General features: G+C 32.6%; 2 protein-coding genes across 2 annotated transcripts; one reads left to right on the top strand and one right to left on the bottom strand.

Moving 5' to 3' along the window:
• Window positions 1–90: 90 nt before the first annotated feature.
• Window positions 91–2,904, bottom strand: LOC108227528 (very-long-chain 3-oxoacyl-CoA reductase 1). The gene is made up of 3 exons (XM_064079090.1): window positions 2,024–2,904; window positions 847–916; window positions 91–603 (listed from the first exon to the last, which is right to left on the bottom strand). The coding sequence occupies exons 1-3, from the start codon at window positions 2,659–2,661 to the stop codon at window positions 349–351; spliced, it is 963 nt and encodes a 320-aa protein (XP_063935160.1). The 5' UTR covers window positions 2,662–2,904; the 3' UTR covers window positions 91–348.
• A 14,991-nt stretch (window positions 2,905–17,895) lies between these two features.
• LOC108224240 (succinate dehydrogenase [ubiquinone] iron-sulfur subunit 2, mitochondrial) lies at window positions 17,896–21,901 on the top strand. Its single transcript, XM_017398756.2, has 2 exons — window positions 17,896–18,669; window positions 21,431–21,901. The coding sequence occupies exons 1-2, from the start codon at window positions 18,008–18,010 to the stop codon at window positions 21,603–21,605; spliced, it is 837 nt and encodes a 278-aa protein (XP_017254245.1). The 5' UTR covers window positions 17,896–18,007; the 3' UTR covers window positions 21,606–21,901.
• The last annotated feature ends 375 nt before the right edge of the window (window positions 21,902–22,276 follow it).

The following is a 22,276-nucleotide window of genomic DNA, read 5'->3' as shown; positions in this document are numbered from 1 at the left end:
TTAAAAGCACATTTTGCCATTCCATTAGTACTGATCTGGAATTTTACTGAAATAATTGAAAAGCACATCTGCATTTCATGCAAGCGAAACTCTAACTCTAAGCGCTCGTCATTTAAATTCAAATTAAAGAATATGACAACACTGGCAACATGTGTCCACTGTTCCACAAATATCATAATTTGAATGCCTATGCAACTCAAAGAAAACTTATACTAGAGGTTCAAGTACCATAATATTTTCTCATGCCAAAACAACAGTCTTAAAATGTACATCCCAGTAACAAATCCAGGATTAATTTTGGAAACTGCTGTAGGGAAAGTTCTGAACCGAAGATAGATATAGAGCTGTTCATTCCTTCTTCCTTGAGTCTTTAGACTGTCCCTTCTTACGGATTGCAAGACAGAAATTCAGACGCCAAGCATCAACAACAGCCTCAGGCAAAGAGTTTGCCAAAGCCCACATGATAGAGTGTGGCCAGTAAGGTGTACATCGTGGTTCATAGCCAATCCATCGCATGGCAGCCCGGGCATATCCATCAGTTGATGGTACAAAGAAAGAAGATCTTCTAATTGATGCCATTTTTGTCGCCACATACAGGGGAACCTAGAAAAAGATCGTTTTTCGTTTAATATAAAATCACATTGATGCAGTTTTATTGGGTGTGAGTGCACTAGAGCAGTTTTATTGTGTGCAAGTACGATTGGGCAATAATGCATCCTCAATCTGAAGGCATGCATGAACTAACTGACCTATATGTATATAACCTAGATAGTAAATTAACACCATATTTAGTAATAGTGGCGGAGTTATGTTTGTGAGTATGTAATTAGATAACAAAGGACATACCTGACATTGCACATCAATACCGCTCTTCTTGTACTCCACATAGAGGCATCTTGAGAACTGATCAACATATCTGATAATGAACCAATGAGGTCATAGTTAGGGACTTTCTAACCACTTGTAGGAAGAGAATGGGAAGCAAAGTGTAATCATATTTAAGGTTGCAATATACTCATGTCGTCCAATCATCTATGGTAAACCCCTTTATATTTCGAAGTTGGGCTAGTTATGATGCGGAAATCTTCATAATAAAATCCTACCAAGCAATAAATAGCCTGATATTATGTGATATTATCTTCTAAATTAAATTTCACATACAATTTCCTCATAATTGATTAGGTAAAGATTAAGCACACATCAGCTTTGACCAATTTTTTACAGTATAGGCTAGACATTGAGTAGCATGCGGTCCCCATCTGGTATGTAAAAAAATACCTACAAATGAGATGAGAACAAAATGCAAACTACAAGTAGTATACCTCATCACATTATTCTTACTTGTCCTTCTACAAAAAGGTCATAAAAAGTACCACACAAAATAATAATTTAAATTTTTCCAGGATAAACTGGCATCAGCTCAATATTCAATGAAGACCTGCACAAGATGTATCCATGTGGAATGATTGTCTAAAATAATGACCTCGCTTATTCTTGTGAAGTTCAATCTGTATACGACTGTATGGCCACTTTCAGAGTGTACAACAGAAGCAACTTCAACTGGTTTGTACAATTTTAGTCAGCTTCACTCAGTGCAATCTAAGTTGATTACTTGTTCTTGGGATGAGATCTAATGTCTTATATACATTAATTAGCCAATAATAATTGTTAATAAAGGTGTTCAAAACATATTGAGTTTAATATATTATTCATCTCTTTATACCTAACTTCACAGTAATATTGTAATCATGCAATGGTATAGTCTCTAGTCTATACACACAAAAGACTATAACTAATCAAGTTAATGCAGATCTATCTGTGGGACTTACACAAGATATTGATCCCTCAACTCTTTTTACATGACATCAAACGTCAAACAAGATTCAAAACCAGCTTCATCAGATATAATTAAGCTACTAAACATTCAATCAAACAGATCATACAAATATGCACACACAATAAACAATCAGATCACACAAATCATATATAGAAAAACATAAACCACAAAAATATAAATGCTTACGCTTTGGCTGCTGCGTAAACTGAGTAAAGAGGATCCGAAGGAATGACAATAGCAGCACCGGAACCAATATTAACAATTGCCCCCCTCTTCCTCTTAATCATTCCAGGCAACACTACCTGAGTAACCTTAGTAGTCCCTTCAACATTAATTTTAATCAAATCAGCCAACAGCTTCTCATCCACTTCATGAAAAAACCTCGCATATGGATACGAAATCCCCACATTATTAATCAAAACCCCAACATCCAAACCCTCAATCACTTCCCCAATTCTCTTAACCCCATCTGACAAATCCCCAGAAAAATCCACCACCACAGTCTTAATCTCAATTCTCTCAAACTTAGCTCGAATCGCAGTCGAAACATCCTTAAGCTTCTCAGGGTTTCGACCCACAAGAACTAGATTGAGACCCTTTCTAGCCAATTGAAAGGCAAAAGCTTTACCAATGCCATCAGTGGGTCCGGTGACCAAAGCCCAAGAACCATATTTCTTGAGATTCTTTGCAGGCCTGAGGAAATTAACATAGACCCATCTGAGAATAGAAAACAAGAACTTGAGCAAGTACAAAGAACTGAGAGTTAGAAGAGCAAGAACCCATAAAGGTTGAGACTTTAGTTGATCCATAGGACAAGAAGCCATGAAAAATGAATCTGCGAGATGGGGTTTTTAAGGGAGCTTAATGGGGTGGAGCTGCTCAACTGTGAACATAAATAAAGAAAACGGTTGGGTGTTGAAATTGAATACTATTGCTAGATTTGAAATGTAACAAATATGTTTGTTTAAAGTAGATGAGCTAAAATGTTGCTGGATTTACGAATAAGTGCATTTCACCACGTTAACCTTGATTGATGCCTGACGGACTTGTGAAACATTGGGATGATCGATGTACGATAAGATTTATGGCAACTTATTTGGTTGGCTAAGAGCATCTCCAACGGCGTTGGCTATAATCGTTGGCTAAATTGGACCTGTAAGATTTTATGTAAAATTTGCTGAACCTGTAACACATTTTGCTTCAATGGTATTGGCTATCTTGGTTGGCTATAATTTAAAAGTAGTATGTTATTAATATTTCAAATTGTTAAAATAGAATATATCAGTTCAATATGGTAATAAATGATGTGCAATCTTGCTACAGATTTTCTTACAGACCTGTAGAGGTTCGACAAATTTAGCCATCCATAGGAGGTTGGCTAAAATTATAGACAACAGGTGGGCGTGGTTGAAGTGTACTTTTTTGACGATGTTGGCTATAATTTTTAATTATGGTATGTCAACTCACATTTTAGCTAAGGATACTCTATGGTTGGAGATGCTCTAACTGGATTAGGTCACCACTGAAGGAATTTATTAGGATTACGGACGGAAATAGTATTTAAGTCGAATTTTATCTAAATTAAATTGAGTTTCAATATTTTTTTTCGTTATAAAACTTGAGTTCTAATATTCTCAAAACTAAGTTGATCTCAATTTCTAAATAGATTAAAAATAATGTCTGGGCCTGTTGATAATAAACGGGACATATTCGTCGAATCAGATTTAATCCGAGTTTGAATAAAGTTTGACTTGTCCATCATTAATTAGAAATGTTTTTTCAATTCATCTTAATTCATAAAATATATTCCTTCAATTTATTTGTAAATTATATTCCATTTGTTTCTCAATATATAATTTTTTTTTTATTTTTCTGATATGTAATTACAGTGTTTTGACTATGTAATTAAGATAATTATTATTGAAATAAAATTTCTGAATAGAAGTAGTGATCAAAATTTAAATTTAGAAAAAAAGTAATTACATGTAATAATATATACTATACAATCAAAACACTAAAAAAAATGCGTCAAAAATCAATGTCGTACATATTAAAAATGGATGAAGTAATCAATATACTTATATAAAGGAGAAGCGAGGGGCGTGTAGGTGGCGCCTCTCAGATAGCTCCGTTCTATTTTTCTAATTTTCTGGAATTTTTGGATGAAAGATATCAAAAATCAAAAAAAAAATTGTTTCAGATTAATTAATATGGTATATATCTTGGCATAAATTAATCTGATTCTGTTTCAGATTATTTATGGAATATAATAAATTGAAAGTATTAATCTGATTCCGTTTCAGATTATTTATGGAATATAGTAGCTTGCAAATTTTATAATCTGATTCTATTTTAGATTATTTAAGGATTATTTAATTATGGAAAATAGTAACACACAAGTCTCTCTGCACCTATAAATACCCCTATAGGTGGTAGGGTTTTGGATCATCTAAACACAACCTACACTCTCTCTCAATATCATAGTTAGAGACTTAGAGGTGTACATTCGGTTCGGTTAACCGAAAACCGAACCGAATAAACAAAATAATTTTGGTTCGGTTAATCGAAATTTATATTTCGGTTCGGTTTTCGGTAGCCAAATTTTTATTTTTCGGTTATTCGGGTTTTTAACTGCGGTTAACCGATAACCGAACGGTTAACCGAAGTTTTATTTACTTTATAAAAAAAATACCAGGTGCAGGTGCAGGTGACATTATCAAATGAAGATATTAGGTGCATGAACATAGGACTGACTACTAGCTTCTGGATGAACGACTTTTTTTTTATTAACTTGGATTGTGAACTTAAATATTTTTAAGAGTATATTGTACATTGTAACCTCAGACTTTGACTCATTAGCAAATCAGACCCCACACTTTGAAACGTGCCAGTTTGTAACCCTAAGTTTCATTTAATTTTCGGTTTATAACCCTCCGTTAAAAACAGCCATTAACTTTAACTGTTTGAGAGGTAACAGTGTGTATATTAGTTTCTAACAGCGACTTTACCCCATGTGACCCTTCAAAATTTATGTATTATATTTTGAAATTAATTCTAAACACACAAAACGATGTAAAACAATTTAAAATAACTTTTAAAATATGTATTTAGATTTAGGATCTGAAAATTTATTTATTTTTACATAAACGATGTAACTTATTTTGAAATTTTAAAATAAATACATATCTTAAAAATTATTTTATATATATTTTTACATCGTTGTGTGTGTTTAGAAATTATTTCAAAATATAATACATAAATTTTGAGGGGTCACGGGGGTAAAGTAGCTGTTAAAAACTAACCAGAGAGTTACAAACCGAAAGCTAAATGAAACTTAGGGTTACAAATTGCCACGTTTCAAAGTATGGGGTCTGATTTGCTAATGAGCCAAAGTATGGGGTTACAAAGTGCAATATACTCTATTTTTAACTATTGTCTTAAAGTGACTCACTGGAAACTCGCAGTTGTAATTTTTAAGTAACAAATTGTCTTAATGCTTGATGTAGTGATGTTTATTTCAAATTATTTTCATAGTTTTCACTTTGCAGAGGTTTTCTGAAAATTTCGGTTAATAATTTCGGTTTGTATTAACCGAAATTTAAATTTCGGTTTAGTGACAAATCCAAAATTAATTCGCTTCGGTATTCGGTAGAGTTTTTCATGGAATTTCGGTTTCGGTTAACCGAAATAAATTTTGTTTTCGGTTTCGATTAACCGAAATAAATTTTGTTTTCGGTTTCGGTTAACCGAATGCATGCCCTGATCACAGTGATATATGTTTGTTGGTTATTCTTTTATAATATTTGTTTTGATCGTCGGACGTATTTGTTGTTGTTTGCAAGGTTATTGTCTGTTTTTATTTGGCGATCGATGTATATGACTATATGTCATCAATCAGTTCTGTTAAAGAGCCTTATGCTTTTTATATGCAGGGAGTGGTGTATATGTCTAAGAAGTAGTGTTTGGAAAAGTTAATGACAATGTTAGTCAAGAACATGATTACTTTTCAAAAAACAAACACAATTAAAATTAAGATTCGTCATGCTTTAAATCGTTAATTACATGTAGAAATTTATTATCATTTTTTCACTCATGAATTATAGTCCAATTTTGCAATTTTAAATATTAATATTGATATTGCATCAAGATGTTTATAATATAATTTTTTTTTGAAAGTATATAAAATTTATTTTATTCTACAAGTATTAATTTTGAATCATTAATATAATTTTTATAAGTCGCCGCAAATTGATTTTATTCTACAAATATTACTTTTAAATCATTAATATAATTTTTATAGACCGCTGCAACGCGCGGCTTCTCAACTAGTTTTAAACTAATCTTTAAAAACACAGCTGAATCGTTGGTTAAATGTTTATTATAGCTTGGCTAAACATAGTTCAATTTCAATTAAATAATCCGTCAAAAAAAAAAAATTCAATTAAATAATTGGTTTATTAAAATTATAATATTTAAAATAATTTGTGTATGTAGATCAAAAAAACAATACTTTTTTTAAATTATCAATTTTTAAATTATCATATGTGTTTGTTCTGCCACTCTCTAAAAATTAGGAGGTTTTCCTTAAACATACACCTCCTACTTTTGTATAATCGACGGGGCTTTCGTCTGTTTTCCAGTGGAAAATCTCGATTTTTTTAATTTATTTTGTTGTTTCGTTTTCTTCAATAATCCCTCTTAACCTTTCTCATTTAGTTTGTTTAATTCGTTCTTTTAGATATAAATCATCAAAGCCTCCGATCCCTTCTTCTTCAATTCAAATAGAGGTTATTGTATTTGAGAGTAGACCAAATATCTCGTATTATAGTTTCATTTTTCCAATCCAAAAGAATGTATTTAATTAAAATTTTAAATAATTTTTTATTTATGAAATCCGAGAATATTCAACTTGAATTTTTGAAAATATATTAAAATCTTGAGGTATTCGATTATAGTGAGATCAAAATTTTTAAAAATATGTGAATATAGTTCAGAGACTAATATAGTCTGGCGGAGAGAATATTTTATTTTCGGAATTTTATGCACGGTGTTTTGAACAAAATTGTTGATTCCAATTGTAGGTTTGTTTCTGTTATAACTTTCCTTTGCCGTCAGGCCGTCACAAAAAAGAAAGAAAAAAAACTTTACTTTTCTTTAGTCAACGCTTCCGTTGACAGCTTGGACTTTGTAGCGGTCTCTGGTAATAGCCCAAACACTAAAGCCCGCTACTCGCCCTGCTCAGATGGGCTAAGTTTTCTTTTCGGCCCAGATCCTTTCTGTTCAGAAATCCTTGTCAAGTAAGTGGAAAAACTAAAGGCCGTGACTTTGTCCGTGACAAATGACAACTGACAAGAACCTACTCCCTCCTTCCCATATTAATAGTCCACTTTGTCAAGAAAAAATTTTTCATATTATTTGTCCATTTTCTTTGTCCAATACAAATTATAACAAATTTCAATGTTAACATTTACTAGTTCACACAATTTTCATTATTTACAATGCAAACTATGTTGACTTTTAACCAAAATGAATGAAAACTTAGTAGTATATTTGTATAACCAATGCATGACAATGATAACAATATATCACATTTAATACTTCTTAATTTGTGTGATTTGTGCAAAGTGGACAATTAAACTGGGAAGGAGGGAGTAATAATCAATCATCAATCAAGTGATGTTTAAGTCACGGATTAGTAATTTTTCTATAATTATTTTTTTTATAATCACATATTTCTGAAATAGTTATATATATATATGTATTTTTCAAAAAAATAAGTGAATTATTTTCATGAATAATGAATACTGAATTTTTATTAAGCATTTAATCCAAAATTAATATAAAATATTATATAAGTATAAAAAAATTACAAAATGAATGAGGCCATATATGACCATTATAAATGACTAAATGTTGCGGCCAAAGTGGGCTTTCAGGGTAATATCTACTAGAAAGAAAGAAGTTCAAAATAAGTGACTTCAGAAATGGAGTAGAAGTGAGAATTAAATAAGTTAATAAAGTGTTTGGAAAAAAAACTGTGAGAGAAGAACTAGCCTTCTCAACTTTTTAAAAATATTTCCACTTCTTTACACAAAGGGTCAAGAAAAGCAGAAGCAAGAAGTACCGTTTGCTCCTTGCAAACAAACACAACCAATGTATGTCAGTTCTTTTGTACGTGCAGCATATACTCATTTAGTGGTTGCATTCGATATTTCGATCTGAATCAGAAGCAGCATGGAAACTGGGAGAGTTGAGAAGCAGCAAGGAAAGCTGAAGAAATGAGTAAATGACCATACTTACTAAATGGTCCCATCCAATTAATAATCGGCGAGCCTCCGTTAATCTAACCACTAACACATTGACACCTACATGTAAGCACAAGATGGGGTCTATTTCTAATTTCTACTCTAGCTTTACAGTGATGTTAGGAGTGCGAGATGTGTACATATACAAATATTTTTTGTCGAGCATTTTTCAACTTTATCCTTAAAGTTAGCAATTTCCCGAGTTATTTTACTCGTGATATATTATCAGGTACGAATACGATATTGGTTGTTATTTTTTTGTTGGACGTCTTATTCTATTTTTTTTTTATTATAATATCATTTTCATCGAAAAATAATTTAATTTATTATAGGATATATATCACTTACATTCAATTGTCATAGTATTACCAAGTTAATGGATTTTTTTTTATTTTTCAATTTGTCACTATTAAAAATATCCCAATATTCAATGATAACAAAACTGGTACCGCACAAACCGATTGTCACGAATCGTGCAGTGCGGATTACGGTTTAATATATTACTAGTGCAATTCAAATAGCACAACATCACAATATAATAACATATATAAATATTTATTTCAAAAAAAAACATATATAAATATAATAATAGTTATTAAATAAAATTATATATGTATTACATGTAAATTATTTACAACTATGCCATGTGTGTTAAACCTCTTGACTATTGGTTGCGATTTGAATATTCAAAATGCACGGGTCGGATTGGGATTTTAAGAGAACAAACGAAATCGTCATCATCTCTAATTTAAACATGTTTTAATGACACATCTTTTAAAAAATTCTTTAAAAAAATACATGCAAAAAACAAGACTTAATGTGTATTTACGTCTATTTGATATTACTGTTGCAACAACAAAAATATTTTCTTACTTAAAAATATGTGAAAAATTGTATGTTAAATTTAAAAACAACTTTTAGCTTAAAATTGTATTTAGAAAAACATAATCTCATTTTTTTTGAAAAAGCCGCTTTTCATTTTTAGAGAAAGTTTTTTAAATCTCATTATTAAACCTCATCAAATTCGTTATTATTTTATATTATAACTTAAAATATATAAATATCAAAAAAAGTACTACCAAACTATCATTATAAAATTACAACAAGAACTCCTTTCTTATAGACAATTTTTTCAACATAACATATTTTAACATCACTGCCAGACCTACACTAATTTATCAAATATAATAACATATTTTTCTAAAATTATGTCTCCAAAAAGATGTGTCGGGGTAAAACATCATCAATCAATATATATATATAAAGGAGGATGCGGGCGTCTCTAGAATTGCTCGATTCAGTCTTCTGATTTTTCTTGAATTTCGGAGAGAAAATATAGTTATAATTCAAAAAATCAGGTTAAGAATTCTAAAAGTGATACAATTCTTTTCTTTTTGGATTGTAAAAATAATACAATTCTTTTTTTATTTAAGAATCCTAAAAATAGTAGGATTATATTTATTTAAACTAACAAACATAGATAAAATACAATTTATATTTAAAATTTGTAAGGTAATACGTACAAATTTTATTTTCAATTTAGTCTTATAATTTTTTAAAAAAAATTTCGTATAGAAAATAAAGATTGTAAAGATAATAATCATTAAAAAAAACTAATAGCAAAAAAATTAGAACCACAAAAGAATAATAATTTTTAAGTAATAAATAGGAATCATAAAATAAAAATAATTAACAAAAATAGGATATATAGAATAGGAATCATATATTGATTTTATAAAAATGTAAATGATTCTTGATTAGTATTTTGTTTGACGGGCACGGGAGGCGGCCCAAACCAATTTTTATCTAAACAATAATAAATTTTCTATTAGTATTATATTTGACCTAAAAGTGGCTAATATTTTTTTTCAATGTTATGATATTTTTTTGTTAAAACGGTACCACAGTTCAAAATAATGTTTATCCAATTATAATTATAATTTAAAAAATCAAGTTGAAAGATTCCAAAAATTAATATAATCCTTTTTTTTTTCCGAATTCTAAAGGCAATGCAATTTTTTTCTTATTTAAGATTGCCAAAAGGAATAGGATTATATTTATTTAAAATAATAATCATAGATAAAATACAATTTATATTTAAGATTTGTAAGGTAATACGTACAATTTTTATTTCCAATTTAGTTTTATAATTTTCTTAAATTTCGAATAAAAAATAAACGATTGTAAAGATAATAATCATTAAAAAACTAATAGCAAAAAATTAGAACCATAAAAGAATAATAATTTTAAATTAATAAATAGGAATCATAAAATAAAAATAATTAACAAATAAAATAGGAATCATATATTTATTTTATGATAACGTAAATGATTCTCGATTAGTATTGTGTTTGACGGGCATGGGAGGCGGCACAAACTAATTTTTATCTAAATAATAATAAATTTTTTATTAGTATTATGTTTGACGGAAAAGTGGCTAAAATAATTATTTATTTATTTTATAATATATATTTTTGTTAAGACAGGACCACAGTTCAAAATACTTTTTATCCAATTATAATCTTTAATTTTATCATAATTAGAATAGTTATTATTAGTATTGTGTTTGACAGTAAGGCGGCTCAAACTAATATCTAAATTATAATGTTTTGTTATTGGTTTTGTGTTTGACAAGAGAGCGGCTCAAACTAATTTTGATCTAAATTAAGATATTTAATTTCATTCTAAAAATAATAATTATGAATTAATATTGTTTTTGATGGGAGTAGGGTTCGAACTAATTTTATTATTAGTATTGTGTTTGACAGGATGACCACTTCAACAAATTTTCATACTAATTATAATATTTTTTATTTGTGATATGTTTAACGGGAAGATGGCTCAAAATAATTTTTATGCTATTATAATACTGATTCATATCATAATTTATCACGCCGCCGCGAAGCGCGGGTTTTTTCACTAGTTTCAATATAATGACGACCTCCAAGATCTTAGCCGATCCTAGCCGCCACTTCTCCACTCTTCATTTTTCATCTTCTCTCTTGATTAATCATCTTCGCTCTTTCATCTTCACTTATATTTATCAGTTTTATCCCATCTTTTTGGAATGTTTGTATTTGTTTTGATATTTCTGTGTGTCGTGTTATAAGTTTCGGTAACGTTTTCAAAAAGTTGTTGTATGATATTTTTTGTGATCCGTATGTCTTGTATCAAATATGGCACGGTGTTAAATATCGCAAGAGTTCACCTTTCGGCTTTCACGACATAATATTGTTTATGTTTTGGGGTCATTTTTTATCGAATATTAGTAGATGTAACTGAATTCTGAACATTGGGCTACAGATGCTGTTGCTTATGTGAAGGTCGATTGTGATGCTACTATGTTCACAATTGATGTAGGTTGGATTGTTCGAGATTTGATTGTAATACTTTTTTGGTTCAATGAATTTAAATATTCTATTTGTTAAGCGATCTGAAAACAAAGCGGCTATATGTTTAGCTCGTTTTGTGTTTCTTAATTAGGTTATAATTGACAGTTCGAGGGTTTGTCTCAGCTGGGTTTCGGTTAGTTATTAAATTTTTCGCATTTCGTCAAAAAAATTAATTTAAATTGTAATATTTTTTTTTGACAATGCAGGCTTATATGCCTTAGGTGAGCCAGAGTCGAACCCAGGTGTCCCGGATCAACGGAGGATAAACCCACCACTGGACTATCCAATAGTGCTAATTATAATTAATTTTCGTAATGGTTTAAGGATAGTAATTATAAATCCACACTGGACTTACAAGTACGTACTTGCTTATGAGCCAAATCATGCACTTGCTTTTTTAAAAAAAATTGTACTATTTTATCAAAATTTGTTTACAAACAACTTTGCTCATTTGCACTCCTGTTAAGGAGGACATGGGTGATGACTGATAAAGACGGTGTACTAGTAGTATATGGTGTTCATTTATAAGGAATAGGAAATTAGAGTCAAGCAACATATATGCATGTCTGGTATCCAATACTTAAGTTTGTTTTAAAGGCTTCAAGTCCAATCATCTTTATTTAGGTACTGTTTGTGCCTGATAGAAGTGCAAACTTCACATTCACTCTATGTTTAAGTTTGGTAATCACCTCTGAAAATTAGTTCAGGTCTTAGCTGCGCCAATTTCAGTTGATTGATTGATGCTTTGTTTTGATTTCAAGTGAATGTAAAATTTTACAGACCATTATTTCCAGTATCTTGGATTAGTCCATGTTCACCACTCTGTCCTAAAATGCTGGGGATCCTGCTGTAGTACCTAGTAACCACTCTTATATACTGCATGAAAGAATTAGTTCATTGATTTGAATTGCTATGAAATATATTATTTGCCTAGGTTTTGAGTATAAGAAGGATTCAGTGATGGAGGTGAAAGAGGAAGACTACAAAAATTGCAACTCTACACATCCTAGCTTTTACTCCAAGAGTGGTGACACTATCTTTAAGCTGGACCATCCAGGTTTCTTCTACTTCATCAGTGGAGCTAATGGCCACTGTCGCAGAGGGTGATCATCAGAGTCATGTCTCATAAACACGAAGACGACAAAGCTACACCTTCTTCCTTTTCATCTCTCATCTCAGGGTTGGAGTGTTTAGATCTGTGGCTGTTCTGTCTGTCATTCAATTTCTTTCTTCCGCTTCCTTCTAAATTTTCTTAAGGCATGTTACAGATATTCCTTCATTGTTTCTTGTGTTTACTAATCAAATTCTATGTTTTGCTCAATCTATCGCCAGAATTTATAGTTCAGGGTTCGTATATTGTGATTTTGAAACTCCAGGCACTGATATGCTACGGTCACTCTGCACTTCGCTCGTCTTACATCTTTTTTGCGCAGTTAGATCAGCCCCGTGAACTAGTGATGTTTGATTTAGAAGATGTTCATAAACCGTAATTGTTATTAATCAGGCAAGAGGCATAAAGATAACCAAGACATTTTGTAATCAGGCAAAAAAAACATACTTTATAGTATGAGAGAACAATATATCTTTAGTGTGACACATCTTTACCCCTTAATATACATTCATATCAATGTGCTTACTGATACATATTGAAAATAAGGGAAAAGATAAGAGCCCCCTTGCACTTGATCTTCCAGCACTTGAGGCTAATTCAAACTCTGTCATCAACACACCTTGCTGAAATATGCTCAGAAACAGCAGCACCATTTCTTCTGCACCAAGAACAATGAGCAATAATGTATGTTAATTTCAGGTTAGGGGATGATTTAGAAGAACACGGGAGTCTATACCTTAGGCTTGTCGTTCTGTGGTTTAACATCGTTGCCCGGCTTTCCCCCGTTTGCAGCACCACCTTTGTCATCTTTAGCCTTTGCAAATATCACTGTAAAACCATCTGCTGATGCTGGATTGTTCACATCCCATTCACCGAATTTCGGCAATGGCCGGCCTTGTTGCTGATCAATGTGGCTCCCAGGTGAGATACAGACTAATAAAAATATAAATTACTACAGAGTATCATCTGAGTAGAAAAATATTTGAAATATATGATATTCTCATTACTTTGGCATTGCTTCTTGAGTTATTCTAAGATGATCAAATGCATACTTTTAAATTTACATAACTATATAGACTAAAGTTTGAATCCTTCACCTCTCAGTTAAAACTGAGGGGAGTAAGTAACCATGGTACGATTGCAATTTGCAACAACTCATCTAACATCTTAAGGTGTCTGGAGGAAGGCCCTCACAGGATCTTATGTTATAACAAACATTATTCAACAGGGAAAATAATATCTATTATATGATAAATTAAGCCAATTATATTTGTCACTGCAGACAGAAGAAACCATCTTCAGACTTCAGATGCCATGTAACATTTACCATGAAATTTCAGGAAGAAATTTTAACCAAATATTATCCAAAACCAGCAATTTGGTGAAAGTTATTACAGGACACCCTAGCCTGCCTAGGATTTTGCCTAGGCTTCATTATGAACGATCAACGGGCATGATCATTAAAAGAAATGAACTTATAAAGTGATTCATTAGAACAATTGTGCAGGCAATAACACACACATTACGTTCCTGTGATCCTGTCTCCAGCATGAAACAAATAATATCGCAAGCCAATATAATCCAAATATTCATTCTTAATCAAAAAAAAAAAAAACAACTTACGGAGGACATTAGAGATTCTTGCTAGAGCTTACAACAAAATAAAAGGAAATGAGAGAGGCCAAGGCAGAGGGGTATCTATATATGTGAAAATGGGAGCATAAAATATGTTGTTAAAAGAAAGAAGCCATAAATGGAAGAAGGTTCTTGAAAAGATGATGAAACTTTCCTTTGTTGCTATGCAGAATGCATTGAAAGCTCCATGGCTTCAATCTTTACCATCTCTGTTGTTCTAAATTAAGATAATTTATTATTAATTTTATCTAAATATAGATGTTGTCCGTTTTGTACGCACTGTAAAATGCAAGGCACTGAGTATAAATAGTTTATCTAAACATAATTTACAGGAGGTACAAGACTGAGGTATTTAACAATGTAACTTTCGGCATCCAAAATAAATAACGTAGGACTGATTTTAAATGAGTGGCTTATGTGTATACTGGACTCTTCTATAATAAATATTATTAGTGTGAGTGAAATTTATTATACTTCAACAAAATAATGCTCTTGTTTGGCGATATCTTTTAAATTGTCTTCCAGCCAAAATAATGCTTCAACAAAAACAAGTACAAGTAGTTTGTGCATGTCCTATTTACTGAGAAGACAATAAAACGATCACTCATGCCTTAGTAACGTGCTTATAGTATTTCAGTGCTGGTAGTGGGTGATTTCAAAATTTCACCGATGTGAAGTGGATGATACGTTCCATGGGGGGAGAAGATTCAATCAGCTTGCAATAAGAATAAATGTGCAGATGTGGCTATTGTTTGTTGGGATATATGGAAAGCTAGAAATGAAGTGGTATGGAATAACAAGCATACAACATACTCAAATAAATGTAGTAATTGCATCATCTAGAAGTTATCTTGAACAATGAAAAGAGGTCCAAAGAAGTTCATCAAAAGCTTTACTTCCAATGTTAGTTGAAGTTATACCACAGGAGGCGATGATCAAGGTTTTGGTTGATGCTGTGATGTTCAATGAGTATCAGTTTATTAGAACAGTGATTGTATTTAGAAATGCAAGAGGGGACTTGATTCAAGTTATTACAGTGGATTGGCACTTTGGCAAAGACTGTTTTCTTCTGAAATGGCAAAGGTGATGGTCATCAAAGAGGCTTTGAGAGCCGATGCATCGGTGCGCGGCCAACTTCCTTCTTTCTATCCCCATCAAGTTGTCAATCAAGCAAAAGTTGTCCCAAGGGAAAATGTATCAGATTATCTACGATGTATTGTCCAACTTTCTTATTACTTAAGTATTACTCTATCTGTCCCTCCAATTTCTTATCAGCCAATTTCTTATCAGACGCACGGAGGTTAAGAAATATGTATAAAGTAATGGAAAAGATAAAGAAAAGTGGATGAAGTGGTGGGACCCATTAATTTTTAATATATAAAAAGAAGATAGTGGAGTAAAAGTAGTGTGAAAACTAAATAAAAGTGGATAAGTGGTTGGACCCTTTAACTATTTTTGGTAAGTTTTGAAATTTAAAGAATTTGATAGGAAATCCAAAAAAATAAATTGTAAAGAAATGGGAGGGAGTACTTTTTTATATTTTGTACTCTAGTGAACTCAATCATATAACCACCAAGCTATTTACATGTCTATTTTTTCTTTTTCTATCTAGCGCTAACGGACAAACTATGTGCTGATTGTGCTTCCGAGAGGGGAGTTACTGCTTTTAAGTTGAATCAAGCGGAATCAATGTCAGAACATGATTCTTAAATCCGATTGCTTAGTAGTAGCACAAGTTAGTAAAGGGTCAATGATTTCTCTGTTTGATCGGATCATAGAGGATTGTAGTTGGGTCTTGTTACAAGAGTTAAACATAATTTCAGTAAGAGTTTGTCTAGTGTGTGCCCATGGGCACATGCTAAGCGCGGAATTTGATATGTTTGGGAGATTTTGATTGGTGTGGTTGATATATTTGCAGGGGGTCCACCATTATTAAAATATGAGAGCCAATCAAAATCTCTTAAACTTATCAAATTCCGCGCTTAGCTTGTGCCCATGGCACACACTAGAAAAACCGTTTCAGTAATTTATAGGGTAAAATGGCTAATTCATAACGAAGCTGCTTAAAAACTTGCAGTTTGGTCATGGAGTTGAAAAAGCTTACAGTCAACTAATGAAGTATTAAAAAACTTGCATATCAGTAATTGACGTTAACTCTGTTAAAAACTTAACGGAAATACGCTCTTTCAAAAACATCACTGGACGAAGAACAATACTGCAAATACATCATTCCAAACATAATAATCATCCTCCCCCTGCAGTTACAATAGTAAAAGGATTATCATCCCAACTTCAGTTACAGTCACAAAAAACTAGCATATTGTTGATAGAGGAAACCAAGTTTACAGTGTCCAAAAAGCACCATGTTCCCCACTATCAAATGAACTATTTCCGGGATTTTAGGTTAAGAGGGAGTTAAACAATACAATTCGAACAGTCCTGTATACACACATAATATACATACGAATTTAGGGTTTATAGACACATAATATACATACGAATAAAGAGGGTTTACTGAATCAAGAAGAGAATTTGAGAGGAAACTTACTCCATTATGCACGAAACTGAGAAATTGTCGCCGGTGAGTTCAGTTGAGTTCGCTCGCTCGCTTCCCGCTCAAAAACTCAATCGCCACTGCTATAGTGTAATAAAGTGTTTTAAGTTTTATTTTGTATTTAGATTAGATGTAACTAGGCTTGGGTCGGGTCGGTGTAAGCTTGGGTCGGGTCGGGTACACGGGTTTTTAACGGAGACGTTAAAAGTCAAAGCCACTTTAATGTTTGTGTAAGTTTCCACCAGCACGATCGTTCGATTGAAAGTTATTTAAAACAAAGTTATGTGTTTGAAAGTTTTTTCAACTCCATGATCAAACTGCAAATTTTTAAGCAGCTTTGTTATGAATTAGCCATTTTACCCGTAATTTATATCAAACGCTAATATGACGAATACATGTAATATTGATCTGCACGCGAATGTAATGGGCTTGGCCCATATTTTTAGTTATTGCTTTTTCATTTTCATGTTACAAGTTTCGCATATATTAAATACAGTATCAAACTTTATTCTTATTTTCGATCATTATAAAAAAAATATAGCGAATTCTCATTCGTCAAACTAAATATAATTATAGTTTGTACAATGATTTTTAAAAATATTTGAATTTGAATTAGCAATCACTAGTATCAAAACCAACAGAAAATTTGTCTGAGATAAAGAACACGATGAATATTATTAAAAAAATTATTTAAACAAATATGATTAATGAAATGAGAGTAGGATTATATATTTTGGTTGTCCAAAAGATGAAAGGAGTTAAAAGTTCACGTGTTTAATTGGTGTGCTAAATTCGCTAAAGAAAAAAATTAATGGGCTTTATAAATGATTAATCACTTATTTCAACATTTTAGTTCATTTCCAAGCCTACACATCTCCACGAGTTCACCACACGACCACCGGACGGCGAATATCCCTCCACGTCATCACACCGCCGTTCAAACTCCCACATTTCCAAATCTACCCCTACCTTTCAACCCTATTCACACTCCCTCCCCCACAACAAACCCAACATCACACTCAAATCATAAAAACCCCATTTTCGTCATTTCACACCAACCCCACAAAACAAAAAGACCTACCCAATCACACTAACCTATACATTCATCTTCTCCAAAAAAACACAGCAACCCAATTACACACTCACCTATACATACACCTCTGCATCAAGAAAATGGCGACCAGCCTTCTCCGGCGCGCAATCACGAAACCCCATCTGACCCAGCTCTCAAAACTGCAAATTTTTAGGGCCCACGCCACCGAAATCGAGTCCCAGACCCGAGAGCCCACGGCCCGATCCAACCCCACGCTCAAGACCTTCCAAATCTACCGATGGAGCCCCGAAAACCCGTCGAAGCCCCAGCTGCAGGACTACAAAATCGATCTTTCTGAATGTGGGCCCATGGTTCTAGATGCCCTTATCAAAATTAAGAACGAGCTTGACCCGTCCCTGACTTTTCGGCGATCTTGTCGGGAGGGGATTTGTGGGTCTTGTGCTATGAACATTGATGGGTGTAATGGGTTGGCTTGTTTGACAAAGATTTCGGATGCGAAAGAGGCTTCGATGATCACCCCATTGCCCCATATGTTTGTGATTAAAGATTTGGTGGTGGATATGACTAATTTTTATAATCAGTATAAGAGTATTGAGCCTTGGTTGAAGAGGAAGAGTGAGAATAAAACTGGGAAAGAGATATTGCAGAGTAAGAAAGATAGGGCTAAGTTGGATGGGATGTATGAGTGTATTTTGTGTGCTTGTTGTAGTACTTCTTGTCCCAGCTATTGGTGGAATCCTGAGTCTTATCTTGGCCCTGCTGCGCTTCTTCATGCCAATAGGTATCTTTTCTTTTTTCGTCATTCATTTTGTCGTATTTGTGTATATGGTATCTTTTGATTTTTGATTTAGAATGGATTTTGCTTTGTTTTATGTTTTTTCTTGGTTAAGGTGTTTATTTTGTATTGGCCGGCCTATGCAGAATAAGTAATTAGAAATGTATTGAACTGTGCTTAGGTGAGCTTTCGTTGCAAGCTCGGCTAAGTGGAAAATAGGCTTATCCATTTATGAAACAATATGAATATCAATGGTTAGTATTTAGAAGAGGCTAAGGCCGCGTTCACTTGGATGAAATGAAACTCAACTCATTCCATTCCAAGCTATTTGCAATAGAAATCTAACCCATCTCTTGGAAGGAATGCTCATTCTACTTCTTCATCATGTTTCTCTACAATCTACAATATAGAAAATTTAGACTCACTTATATTTAGTCACTATTTTCTCATATCTTCTTCTTTCTCCATAAAGCTTCTTTATAATCTTTCATTCAATCCCCTACTCATTCCTTTCAATATAGAAAATTTAGACTCACTTGTATTTAGTCACTACTTTCTCATATCTTCTTCTTTCTCCATAAAGCTTCTTTATAATCTTTCATTCTATCCCCTACTCATTCCATTCAATCCAAGTGACCGCAACGTAAGTGTATAAATTTATCATATATAATGTATTATTCATTATAAAATGTTGATTTTTTAAATGTGAACCTGCTCTTGATCTATAACAATGCTAGCTTGTGATCTTTAAGCAGAGTTTGACATGCTCACAGTCGACTCGATCCTAATGAGCCTCAAATTGTGCTCGAGGTTGGTTCATTTGTAAATGGTTTGAACTTTTATTTTGGAGTCACTCATGAGCCATAGTTCTTATATACAGGATACAGCCATTCAGTTCCTGGGTCTTTAGCTTGGTAATGCTGTTTTATATAGTGTGTTGAACTGTTCTTTTGTGTACTGCTATTGCGTTATTTGGTTAAAGGTTTTCCCCTGCTCAAATCAGTCAAATCCCCATATGCGATTCATTATGAAGAATTTTTTTTTGGATTCTCTAATTCTCTTATCACTATTATTTAATAATTCTTTGAGGAGATCTTTCGGGTGGAGTTTGAAGCGATTTGTTTGAAAACATAATTCCTTATTTGAATACATTTTGGTGAAAGGATTTGTATAATGGATGATTTAATTAGCATTCTAGGCTTCTTGCACTATATTTGTTTTTCACTGTGATAAAGATAAACTAAATGCTGTGTTGTATTACACACAATTGGGTTTGACTTGCATGCTGGAACTTGTACGTAGTCAGCACCCACTATTCATTTCTTTGCCTATGATGTTGTGATTTCTGATTGCTGTTGCTATATAAGGTTACTTATTCATATGAGATTATTTAGTAGCTGGGCATGTGAACTATAATAGCCCCTGTCCTGTGGTAGATTATGTGTGGATTCGTTGTGACATTTTAACATATTGGCATATCGCTGATTTTCTACTTGTGTTTTTTACACTAGCACTGGAATTAAGTCAGAGCTGGTGCATGTAGTACTGCGTAATGTTTCATGTTTCAAGTCCATCTGGGAAGTATTCTTTGCATCAACATGAATAAGTTAGCAAACTACCAGTTGCCTCATGTGATTATTTGCTTACTAATAAAAATTTGATTTATGATTCATGTTTTAAGTATTCTCTGGAAGTGTCATTTTTTGCATCAACAAGAAACCTGTAAGCAAAACTATAGCTGCCTGATATGATAATATATACTTGTTATATTGCAAGCAAAGGTGGTGATAATTTTACTGGTTGCACTTCTCTTACCGGTTTAGTCTCTTGTGTAGAGCAGTAGTTCATCAAGCAAGGTTATAGCATGCGACTTTGTAACTTAAAACAAAGCAAGATAAATTTCAATGGGTTGAGGGGTGAGCCATATACAGTTTGCATATTGTCTTGTTTTTCCCGACTACAGGTCATCCCGAGAGAAGTTGTCATGTTATGCTTACAATGGTTGTTATCAGCTTGTACGATTTGGGCATATGTTACAAATATTTATTGAGATATTTTTGATTAATTCTTCAAATGAGTTTGATGATAAACTCTGGTCTTTCAATGTGGAAAATTAACTTTTTTAGTTAATAAGGAGCTCATCGTTTTGTGATGATCTGATCTACTTGTTGATTTATGTGGCCTTTCTGTTGTTCAGTGTTATTGAATAAATTGCTTGTTATAAAAAAAATCATATAAATACTTTATAAATTAGGTTAGTTTTTGGTATTTTTTTTTTATTGTTGAAAATCGCTTTAGCACTGCTTCGGACAATTTTGAAGTTATAATCTTCCATGTGACAACATTGTTGTTGCATCTTCAAGTTTGTCAAAGATGTGTATTCATGTATGGGGCTGAAGCGATTTCTTTAGTAATACTATACTTCCATCTTGTATTTGTATAATTCCAGTACTTAAATAAGTAACTGTTTCCTCTTCTGGTGTATGAAGTGAAGATCCCTAATCCTATACAGCAATGGCTAAGCCTTTCATTTGCTCAAATAAAATCGTTAAATGTTTTTTGAAGAAGAATTGGTATGTGTCTAGTACTTGCACACTTGTGCCTCTTTCAACCTCTTGTTACAGAAAGAGGAGGGGTATCCACCAGGCTACAATGATAGTATAGAATGGGTGGATTTATCGTCGTATTATCTTGTCTTCGGTACTGCATATATATTGGAGGTTCTCAGTGGATTTTTATATTGGATTGAATAATTTGTTTTGTGCAGATGGATTATGGACAGCCGAGATGAATACACTAGTGAAAGACTCGATGCAATCAATGATGAATTCAAGCTATATCGTTGCCACACAATATTGAATTGTGCTCGTGCCTGCCCCAAGGGACTGAACCCTGGAAAGCAGATCAGCAACATCAAGAAGCTTGAGGCTAAAGGCGCATAATAGCTTTTGGAAGAATGAGAACCTTAAACAAAACCATATTCTGGATTATTTGAAAGAACAGATTATCTTATAGCTGGTTGTAATAATTTTTGACCTGGTTGTATTTGTCCATCAGATCTTCCTAGTTCTTTTAGATAAAAACGTCGACAATTTACATAATCAGGTTGGCTGACCTTGTCTTTTACTGTACTGAAATATTGGTTACTTCATACCATTCGACTGGGCATCTTCTAGCTCTCAGTGTGTTGAATAAGTCACCGAACATCCAGATGATGTTATGCATGGTGTTCAGAACATGTTTCTGTTTGTTGTCTATTTAGATGGCATGTAAAAATAGTTGCAAATCAATTTTTTTTGTACAATAAATTGTGTTTGCTCTATGGAGATGTGTACCTTTTTCCGTGGAAATTAAATCATACAGATATGAAGGGTGAAATTTTCAACTTCGCTGTCAGTCTGTAAATACTTCAGCCTCATTTATTTTGGTGTAAGATTTGATTATTACTGATCGAAACTATTCACATAAGATTCATATGCAGAAGCTAAACTAATGCAAACAGAATGTTCACCTATTTGGACATTTATATGATCTATTAGTATCCCCTTAAATTGTGTACTCGTATAATTTAATAGTCATACTATACGCTAACAGAATATTTTTAGCTTTAACG

This window comes from Daucus carota, chromosome 6, assembly GCF_001625215.2.
Source record: "Daucus carota subsp. sativus chromosome 6, DH1 v3.0, whole genome shotgun sequence".
Classification (NCBI taxonomy): domain Eukaryota; kingdom Viridiplantae; phylum Streptophyta; class Magnoliopsida; order Apiales; family Apiaceae; genus Daucus; species Daucus carota.
This window is presented reverse-complemented; position numbering and strand designations above follow the sequence as displayed.